Raw genomic sequence first — 11,608 nt, 5'->3', positions numbered from 1 at the left:
TTCGCGGATCTTTGTTAATTAAAATCTCAGTAACTATTGCGAATCTAGCAAAATGGTATAGGACTTTTCACCTCAGTTTTATTCCTTCTACCTGCCTACGAGAGATGTTAAACCAATTCTGGGACACCCTGTATATATAAATTGGATTGTGTGCACAAATCATAATTATTCCGATGTCATACTGACAAGTAGTGCGGAAAAACAGCTTGTTGTGGATATTGGTCGATCACGTCCGATAGTATCCTTCGGAACTAGCTTGTTATTATCACCATATAAAACACAAGCAGCGCGAAAGAAACACGTGAGAAATCACGGAATAAAATAAATATCCATTTATCCCCGACAGAAGGGGAAAGGAATAGGATGAGATTTGCGATGAGTAAAGTTTGCGAAGCCGCGGCTACACTTCTAGGTTTTCGTCGCGTGACAAGGGAGGCGAAATAGGCCACCGGGTACGTACATACATCAGACACCAGACAAATGAAAGCGATCTCGTGGGTGTCTTCAACCCCGGCGCCTTGTTATGCTCTTTCGCGTGCCATGATATATAATCCGGTTGCGTATTGTAATACGATATTTTTAACTTTCCTCGCTCATTCTTTCTCGTGCACGACAGTAATTGAAACGAGGACTTTTAACGTTCGCGTCACGCATTCTTTTCTAGGTTCTTCGAGAAACGAGAATGGGTACGTCTCTAACAAACGACGAAGTCTCGCGCGGAATGCAAGAACAAAACGTTTGATAATCAGACAAATGGACGAAAATAAAATTAGCAGTTTTACACAGAAAGTCGCTATCAAAGTCCGGGTGAGTAAGTTGCTAACCTCAGAAGTTAGCCGGTGTACCTTTTAGAACTCTGTGGCACACAGGTCGCGCGCTAGTTTAGATGTATATATATATATACATATCACTATATATATATAGTTCTCTTGAGAACTTAGTTATCTGAAGAAATGTGTATAACGTCACGGTTGTATTGAAGAATCATAAAAGCTAAAACATGTAACGAAATATACGTCACGTTTCAAACGGAATTGCATGACTTGCTAAGCTCATTAGGTTCGGTTTTGTTTCACGCTCCAGCACGTGCATATGGACGTGTGTAGCGCACACGTCAATACTTGCGCGCAAAAGACCAGTGTACGGTACACCATCATAAGGGAATACGAAAGCTCAGGATTAATTAACGCTGCGCGCAAATGAATACAAATGTGAGTGACGCCATTCTTCTTCAAACGTTCGAGAATGTTTTCCGACGACGCATTTGAAATGTACAAATATTAAATACGCGAGCAAATAATGATTTTTTTTTTTTTTATGAGAATGAAACATCTCTGAAAAATATATTATTGATGCAATGACACAGACACCGTTCTCGAGTTTGAATAGGTTCTTTTAATTCGTTATAGAATCGAACACGTTGCAGAATATATTATATGCAATTAGATGCATCTTGACAATTCTGAAACATTGCGATTGTATTTTGAATTATCTTCGATTGCTTCGACGCGGCAAGCGAATTGTCAGCACGTGCTTTTTCGTCTTCACTTCAGATATAAATTTAGAAACTTTTTTTATTGTTCATGTTATCTCAATACCGTTTTCCCACAGTCACGTCCGAATCAGTGAGTCGCAAAAAAAAAGCAAACAACGATACAAGATGATTTGTTTCTGAGAGCCGAGCTGTTTTTACATTTTCTCGAGTATTTTTACGGATACTTTCTTTGACTTGATACTTTCATTTATAATGTTACGTCCGTCACGTGACCGAAGTCTCCGAAAGAAACGCGGGAACTTTATCGGAATTCTTTATTAACAAAAGGGTAAACACGTACAATAATTTCAGTAACGCGAGCGTCGCGCGTCCAAACCGCGAACCCGAACCAAATCTGTCAAACAAAATCGTCATCCGGGGCAACACTCTTCTTTCTTCTAAATGAACGGCGCTCATAACTAATATCGGGCGGCCGTAATAATAATAAAAATTTAGCAATATATTATACTCTTCTGATTATTTTCCATGTGTATATTTTATTATTTAAATATACAATAATGTTATATGTATAATACATATAAAATAATATATATATTATAATTATAAAAATACTGACAATTCATAAGCGCGCGAAAGACTCGCGCCAAATTTTCGTATAATAAGAAGACTAAGAGGATGAAAGGTTTATACGAAAGATTTATGACTGTGTCGCGCGCTCTCTCGTCTTTTTGTCGGCAAAGAGAGAGAATCTGGTTACTACGACAGAAAGTGACATTTTCACACAAATTAAATGAAGTGCAAAACGAGCGAAATACCGAGTATTTAACGGCACGAAGTGGATCACGACAATAAAATTGAGACGAGTTCGCGAATATACGTACAAACCTGTGTGCAATGTCTGATCTCTTTCAAATCGAAGCTGAATCAAGCGCAGAGAAATACCGATGAATAGCATCATAAGTATTATATGCTACGAAGTCCCTCTCTTTCTCTCTCCATTTATCTTTCTCAACATCCATATCATGTTTATTCAAGCGCATGAGTATTTTCTTATTGACAAAATATACAAGCACACACGCTCGGAAAGACACACGAGCATTCCATACATTTTCCTTCGCTTCTCTCTCCGAGCGCAACGTTTAATTAAATACAAATGTTACATTCGCGTCTACAAATGCTATTTCCTCCCGTTTCTCCATATTCTCGCGAAATTGCTCTATTATAAATTTATAATTACGCCATTCAACGGGGAACAATGAGAAATGCACAGAAATTTGGTACATTTGGAAAATCTTTTCCAAGCAACGCATAGAGTTTTGACTCTGCGTTTATCGCATATTTGTGCCGTTAAAATTGAAAGATGCGAAGTCAGATACTTTCGACGAGAAATAATAAATGTAAGAAAACCAACATTTACAACCAACCAACATTTATAAAAAATCAAAATTTATTTCTATTTTCAAAAAAAAGAGTGTGATATAACATATTTCCAAATATAAGTGTGTACGCGTATTTTAATTTTGTTAATTTGTGTATATGGAAAAATGTCGCAACTTCCAACCCCGCATTATCGGAGAAAACTAAGAGTATAAATAATGTCTGCGACAGTAATAATTCTTCTCGACCGACGGTAATAATTGACGATAATAATTGACTCTTCGACTCTGCTGTTTCAGGCTTTCTTTTTAATTGTTTGACCGTTCGCATATGTTGATTTTATTCTTTATTCTACCTCGGCAAATTGCGCCTATATTAATCTAATCGGTCTTGTGTGAGCGCCAGTTATTCAACACGTGGAATATTTTCATTGCTCGCCGGCGCGGTCAGAAGTCTCGCTGTGAACACACTTTTCAAGTGCGTCTGGCATACACTCGAACATTTCTCTCGAGAGTCTCAATAATCATCATCAAAACGCTATCGTTATACGTTCTATTTTAATGTATATGCTTGCACACATTGATTATCGATCAATAAAACAAAATCTACGCGCATCTGTCAAAAATTCTGTTCGCAACTCAGGTAAAAACTGAGCAAAGCAATAAGCCATTCTAGTTTTGTGAATCTCGCGCGAATATTGCGTCTTTCATTCGCCGCCGATCGGTCTTTTTCATCGAACCAATAATTATCGGTGTGTTCGGATAATAAACAACATCACGAAAGAGAAGAGAAAGACGTTAGGTCGCTCGCCCGCATCTGCTAATACACAGCTAATTAAATGACAAACAAGGGCGCGTCGCAGAAGGGCGCTATTCCTGATGATGTTATCGTTTGTTCGTTACTTCAAGATTTCGTCGATTAGCTTTCTCTTTCGGACGATCGTCCATCCACAAACCAAACCTTAAACCTATACATACTTTCGTGTAATAAAATTTTCGCATCAAAGTTGGTTCTTTTTTTGTTTTTTTTTTTTTTCACACAAATTTTCTCTCACAGTTTTGAACTTAATTGAATTTTTTTCTTGCAATATTTAGTCAGTTAGACAAATTATTTTTAATGGGAAACGCTTCGATCGAAATTAAATTATCGAAATTTGAGGTTACAGCGTATTGAACATTGTGTGCTTTATGGTAACATTAATCCTCGCGCTTATTGTACGGAAGACCGAAACCACGTCAAAGCGTATCCCTTTCCCCGTGAACGGAAGGATAATTGATTATGGATGCTTCGCATTGTGTAAGCTTATTACGACAAATGCTTTACTATGCAACAATTAATGTTTCATGTTCTAAGCCAGTAATAATGCGAAAAATAACCATTTGATGTGATTAATTGATTGAAGTTAGTTATTGTGCGCAATTTGAGTAACACACAATAGAGTAACTACGACAATCAATTATAAACAGAACACATGACGTTGGATATTCTTTTTTTTTTTTTTTCAGGAAATTGACAATTGGTTAATAACGCGTTAATATTGTGTTTCAGAGCGGGGTGTTCTGAGGTCAAACGAGCAAAAATACCGCATGCGACGAACGTGGTTCAAAAACGTCAGTCACTATGGAAATACACGTAAGTACATACATAACATTATTGTTATTTATTTATTATCATTATTTATTATTTATTTAATAAATGGACAGAAATTCCAATAATACAAAAAAAAAAAAATTAAAACACAAATTTGAAAAAATTAACAAAAAGCAATAAAAAATGTTTTACATAAACAGAATAGCAAATTAAGTGAAAAAATTATGTAATTATATTGTTTAATACGTTTTAATTGAATACACTTTGATGTATGAGAATCAATAGAAACACTCTTATAACGATGCTGGTGCTTGCTAAAGCTCCGTGAGATTCACTCGATCATCGAGAAAGATTACGGCCGCAGTTATCTACCCCTCGAGCGAATAAAGCGGCATTATGCGACTCGTCCCGAGAACAAACACCCGTAAAGAAAGCTTCAAGTGGTTCGTTGGTAGCGTGATAAGCACGCTATTTTCGACTCCGTTTCATCTCCGCCTGTTGCAACACGTTCTTCCGTTCGGAAGAATCTGAAAATATGCGCGACACGATGTGTTTTTTTGCTCTCTCGCGCGCGCGCAACGAAGATTTATTAAACGTTATTATCCCCAAACTCGAGTATTAATTATATTATTAGAGAGAACTATATAATATAACAACATAGCCAATATATTTTTGTGAGGTTTGATATTTGTGTTGGATTAGTCAGAAAGACTTTTCGTATTTTTTTAGTACAAATTTTAATACAAAAGTACGAAGATTTTCTGACCAACTCAATACGAGATTATTTATATATTTTTTTATATATATATTTTATGCACTTTTCTCTACACATTTGTGAACTAAAAAAAAAAACAAAAAAAAAGACACCGACCACATATTTCCATTTTAGTCGTAAAATATTCAAAGAAACTTGGATCTTAAATCGCAGCATCTGCAATTTTTTTATCTTCCGTTTCATGTTTTTTCTCGGAAAAAACTTACTTCGCTTCGCGCAAAGAAAAGAGAAAAATACCAGAGAAACTTTTCATTTCTCACTTCACCAGGTGATGTTTCTGATCGCGTTGACGATGCCGTGTCAAATCCGTTACCGTGTATTCGCTTTTTAATGAAATCCGCAAAGCTTCTAACATAAACACGATTTCAACTTTTTCCCAGCTCATTCGGAGCTTTTCGCGTGTGACTGCGTAATGACGGTAAAACGATTTCTCTACGCGCTTTGCGAAAAACTCGCGTCTACGCAGAGAAGCTGCGCACAGATTATTACACCAACATTAACGTCGCATCCGTGTGCGACGTGAGATACGTGAGTATTTGGTACTAAAAAATGGGTATATCGCGCAGTAAAATAATTATGCATCTATTTTTTATAATATAATAATTATTATAGTAGCTGGTGATGATAATCTGAACCGAGCGTAGTACTACGATAATCGTAAAATTAGTTAGCACCGAGAGAGAAATTCTTTGTGTGGTTACACACTGCGACGCAATTTTATCTCGGTGAGATGAAGCTCGATAATGGCGTCCGATAATTTTCCTCAAACGTGTTCGGCCGCGAGCGCTTTAAAATATATCTTTCACATGTGCTCGACAAACTTTCGTGCTTTTTAGCAGCGAAAATTTCGCGCGGAGTTGTTCGATTCCGTCGAACAACGAGATTTTCCTCCCCTTGACACTTCTTCGCGATGACGCGCGGCGAAACTTCCTCTTTGAGGAAAGAAAAGCCGTGCGCTGATTTCGAAGTAGGTGAATTGCGACATCGCGTGTGCATGTGCATGTTTTCAGAAAGAACTCGACGTTGTCGCACAGAGATTGAGAGAAAACTCTCTCAGAGCGTCTTCTCTATCAATTTTAACGCACGTATAAATAAATATATAATTCTGCTGCCGTCTTGTGAATCTAATGAGAAAGAATTATGTATGTTGTTTTGTTTTACATCTCATTACCTTTGATACTTGAGCTCTCTCGTTTGTTTGCACCTGTAAAAATTCTAAGAAACTCAATAATTTTTTATCACTCTGTACTTTTGATCGATACAATTTTTTCCGGGGGATTAGCCGCACTTTCCGCGCGATATGTCGGAAACGTTTCTGCGAACTGTGCTTTTCAAAGATTGTAACTGAAGAAAATTATACAACCGCGTGTAATATGGTAGAAAAACTTTTGCGCAACGCGTATCGATCATACACGTTTCAACGGTGACTTGACTGTAAAAAAAAAAAAAATAAAGGTATAACGAAGAATGATTTGAAAAAAATTGAGTTTATTTAGGTTTATATCACAGTAACAAATTTATACATATGTTTGATATTTACAATATTTTATCAGATTATCAGATAAAGAATTTCTTGCAAATCTTGTTCAATCAATACAACACAAATCAATAATTTTTCTGAAATGATCGATATTGCAAGAATATTTTGCAGAGTATACTTAAAAATTGGATCGGAATTCGACCGGAAAAAAACATTCACGCACAAAAACAAAAGCAGTCTCGAGCAATTTTGTCGTAATTCTTTTCCACGTGAATTTGTAGAGTCCTTCTGGAGCGTCATCTTAGTTACAATCTTGTAATCCGCTTATTGAAATGAAATAAAATTTCATTTCACGACGATGCAAATGACAACGGATTACACGTGGAAGCGGAAGCTATTCGAACAAATTGCGAAAAATAAATGTCGCGGAAACTTCGTCGATATTTGGCTCACGGAACTTTGGTAAATGTCAGTAGTCACAGTAGTTATATCGATGGCCGGTCGTGTTCTAAATCCCGTCAGAGCACTGACAAGTGTGCTTCTCAGGCAGAAGAGAGAAGTTTGAGCTTAAAGCGAGATCCAGTTCCAATAGGGAGATTAAATCTTTCGTGCGAAATAACTGTGCATTTGCTCGGCTCGAGAGCGCAGTTTACCTCCGATGATATATATATATACATACATTCGTTTGCGTCGTATAAGTCACATGTGTTGAGATATGAGGATCTGTTTCCGCCTGCTTGTTGTAAGTTACACGGAAATATATAAAAGTATCTTTCTAACAAGAGAGAGAGAGAGAGAGACAGAGAAAAAGTTCTCTATTTCCGAGACAGCATTCGCGCTTTCAAGTACATTTGCTGCGCTCGAATGCACACTTTATATATATTTATATTTATAATATTTTTATATATAATTTTACGTATTTACACATCGTGTGTGTACACTCCAAGTAATTTTTTTTAACAATAAATTTCGCGAAACAAATTGACGCGTATTTGAATGAGGAAACGGAAATAAAAAGGAAAAAAGTATCTAAAAAAAAAAGAGTTTCAATATGTATGCGAAAAAGCGAGAAAGTATATTTCTTACCAAAGAAACGTGTATTTTTCGTGCATTATTATTGCATCTGAAAAAAACACGTACATTTTGTAATATTATATATCTACTGGAAAAACAAGGAAAGAGAAAGAAGGCGAGTGCACTTAATGCAAATTTTTTGTTTTGCAGAGTTTGTATACGTTGGTAACCTCTATAAAAAAAATACATAAATAATAAACTTTTAAATTAATATGTTGTGGTAAACACATTTCAAAAGTGAAGCACAGCGCGAATATGTTTTGCGTTAGAATGACAATGAGTTTATTACTACAGTGGTTTTTATATTTGTTTTTATATTTCACTTTTGACTTCAGCACTGCGCGCTATTTTTCTTTACAAGATGTAAATAAATTATACAGTTCTTATGGCGGCAGTATAAAGAATCACGTCCGCGAGACATCCCCGCGAAACTTTTATGCATTTTTTAACATTTCGTACTGAAGATATCTACCTCATCCATTGTCGCCGGAGTAAATTCGCATAAATTCAAACGGAGAAGGAAGAAGGAAGATGCACACCGGAATCTCGGCCAGCATTATCCGCGAAGTTTATTTCGAGTAAGCGACCTAGAATAATCGCACTGACATTTTATGAGATAAGCCGACGATATAACAACATGGCAGTAGGAATGTCGGAGAGAATGTAGTAAACAAAATAAGCGAAATTTGTTGCACCTACCGCAAGAAAGAGGTGCGCTAAGTTCTACGAGAAAAAGTTTGTTTAACAAAGGAAACAAAATCGTTTGAAAGATTTCACAGACGTTTCTGACGAGGCGAGCATTTAAAAACAATTTAAATAATTTGCTTGATTTAACAATAATAATATTAATTATAATAATAATTAATAATAATGTCTGAACCAAATAAGCCACTGTACGTGTAAATTATTTATAAGCGCAATATGTATACCTATATTAAATGTTTGATTTCAGATAGTATGATCTAAAACTGTGTATAATTTATGTATTTAACGCTATTTCGCGTATTAATTTGCTCTTTGATGATCGGTGATCACTTTACGCGCAATTATAAAATGAAGAGAGAGGAAGAAGAAGAACAAACTATATATAATTCTATTATACACAAGATGAGTTTGTTATAAACTTTAAAAAGGTTAAAAATGTGAAAGCGTTAAAAGTATTAAAATTGTGATACAGCAATAAAGATTTAATAAAAATAATGATAAAAGATGTACAAATATCATTTGTAAAGCAGTGCTGTTGGATATTTTTTATGGCTGCTTGAAAAAAAAACAAACAAACAAACAAACAAATGTCGAAATTCTTCAAATTCTGTAACCAAAAACCTGGAAGAGGCAACAAAAGGAAAGACAAAAAATTTGAAGTGGGAGATATTCGGATTTATCGGGTTTTTAACAATCACAAAAGACATTTAGCTTTGTCGTTTTTGTGAAAAGCTCAGCGAGAGTGATAATATTTTCTGTATTCGTTTTCGCATTCCAACGCGTGACAGAAGCGCGACACGCAAATTAAATAAGGATATCGAAAATGTTTGCTTACTAAATAATATTCCGATTTAAAACCCGCGCTTATAAACTCGTTTTATTTCAGTGCTTTTTATTTACCCAAGTTTTAGTTTGAATGTTAAAAAAAAAAAAAAGTTGGCAAATACGTTGAAAAATTGATACGTTTCAGAGAACAGAAATATATTATATGTTAATATGAAAATTCAGAGAGAGAACATTTTTTTATATTATTAATTACGTGAGTAAATGTGAAGATATAATTAGATAAACTACAATAAAACGAATAAGATGACAGGATACATAAACAGAAACGGTGTGTACATAAAATAAATAGAAATCAAATCGCAAATAAGTCATGAACAATATTTGACGCAATCAATGACAACATCTCCTTTAAGATAATTTTGTCTTTATAAATCGATATGTTTGTCTCTACAATATAAATCCACATTCGTAGTTAGTTTTACCGTGATTTAATCACTTTACATACATAGATAATCTCTCTTGATTGTATTTTTAATTACTGAATATATTTGCTTAAAACGTATAACTTTTTCGAAAACATATTACATATTTATTATTGCCAGATTGGAAATTTCAAATGCATACACATTGGGATGAGTGAAATAAAATCGAACATTAAAACAAGGATCCTAAAATTAAACTTATATATTCAGTGGCGTTAAACAGCGTAAGGTATATCTTTTCAATTATTGTAAATATTCATTTATAATTTATACATCGAATTCGTCTTTCAGAAAAACAGTGACATCAGCCAGATCCAGGAGCAGATGCTCATTTCGGAAAAGGCACGCTGCAATCATGGAAATACATTAGGAACAAGTAAGAGCGATTGAATAATGTTTCAATTGTGTGATGCCATTGTGTATATATATTTCTTATTTGCTTTAGAGTGACGTATGTATGTATCATTTGTAATCGTTTTGTTTGTACGCGTCCAATTTTCCGTTGTTATATTTTCCATTGTTCACACGAATAAAATTGATTATTATATATGTGCAATCGCATCAGTTGACTCGCTGTTTTAATTAACTCAGAAAGATTAGAAACGACTTTTCTTTCTTGCTCTACTCGTGTATAATTTTTTTTTTTTTCAAAAAATAATGTCTTTATTGTAATTTTTTAATAATCTCTTAAGAGTATCGCAATAATAGAAAATAATCTACTCAAGAATTAATTTAATTAACTTAATTAACTCAATTAATTAAGAGCGATCTTAGGCTAAATAAATTGAAAAATATATCTACATGCAAATTAAATATATACAAGGTGCAAAAATGAAAAGAGAAAGATTTGAAAGAATGTAAGAGAGAGATGCGCGCTCGGTGGCACACGTGCTGATGCATGGACCGATATCAACGCTCGCGCACGTGTCGCGATTCTCATTTTGTGTTTCCGGGCTATACGCGAGTAAACAAGACCCATAGAATGTTTCCGGAGCAATTAATGTCGCAATTAATTTCACATCACGATGCCGGTTTGTTCGAGCAGATCATTGAAGCCAAACGTAAATCTAGCCGCTACTAATTACATCGGCAACACCAAAACTACGATTTCACCAAACAAATGTTCGTGAATTTTATTTAAATATTCGCTTTCGTACGCAATAAAAAAAAACATGTTTTGTAAAACATACATTTACAGACACGTGTTACATTTATGTAGGAATATAAAATGATATATTGGTATTAAACATGTTTGCGTAATTTGACTCGAACGGAAAGCGTTAAACCGTTGTGACGATGTTGGTTCTCAGAGACAGCGGTCGTTTCGACAAGCGATAAATATTATTATACATATGTATGACTTGTAAGCACACAGCGTTCAAAACTTCCCTATGTATTTTATTTTCACCTTGTGCGATCAACGGTTTAATAAATTGAGAAGAGAAGAGATTTTCAAAGAGAGACGAGTCGAAACGACTTTGCCGCAGTCGGCGCTAGACACCCGGTATTGTTCGTTGTGATATATCGCCTCATATTTCAAAGTTTTATTTTTTATTTCTTATATTTATTTATTTATTTCTCACAAATCCATTGATGATTCCGCCTACATCTGTGAAACAGAAAAAATCGGGATCACAAATAAAGCGCGTCATTGTCGCGTCAGCGACGATCAGTCTCAACTTTGACGGGTGTTCAAGTTTCGTTCGCGAATTTCGGCTCGATTATGCGGTTACCTTATTGCGGTTATCCTCGAACTTCCGATGCATATCCTATGCATATCGCGATACATACCGAATGAACGATTGCATCGGTGATTGCGCGGCGTCCGGGTATATATATATATA

General features: G+C 35.1%; 1 protein-coding gene across 7 annotated transcripts in view; it reads left to right on the top strand.

Moving 5' to 3' along the window:
• Positions 1-11,608, top strand: part of LOC109853965 (parathyroid hormone/parathyroid hormone-related peptide receptor-like) — a 34,274-nt gene that overhangs the window by 14,554 nt on the left and 8,112 nt on the right. For 6 of the 7 annotated variants that reach the window (XM_020426583.1, XM_020426582.1, XM_020426581.1 and 3 more), the window contains 2 exons: positions 4,421-4,504; positions 10,056-10,140. In XM_020426583.1, coding sequence (XP_020282172.1) covers positions 4,493-4,504; positions 10,056-10,140 — 97 coding nt within the window. In that variant the 5' untranslated portion in view covers positions 4,421-4,492. Of the gene's footprint in view, positions 1-4,420; positions 4,505-9,884; positions 9,994-10,055; positions 10,141-11,608 lie in introns of those variants that run through there. The other variant, XM_020426586.1, reaches the window with a different exon arrangement.

The sequence above is a fragment of the Pseudomyrmex gracilis genome, unplaced genomic scaffold (genome assembly GCF_002006095.1).
Source record: "Pseudomyrmex gracilis isolate BER0280 unplaced genomic scaffold, ASM200609v1 scaffold_57, whole genome shotgun sequence".
Classification (NCBI taxonomy): Eukaryota; Metazoa; Arthropoda; class Insecta; order Hymenoptera; family Formicidae; genus Pseudomyrmex; species Pseudomyrmex gracilis.
The sequence above is the reverse complement of the archived record's forward strand: the minus strand, read 5'-3'. Positions and strand labels throughout refer to the sequence as shown.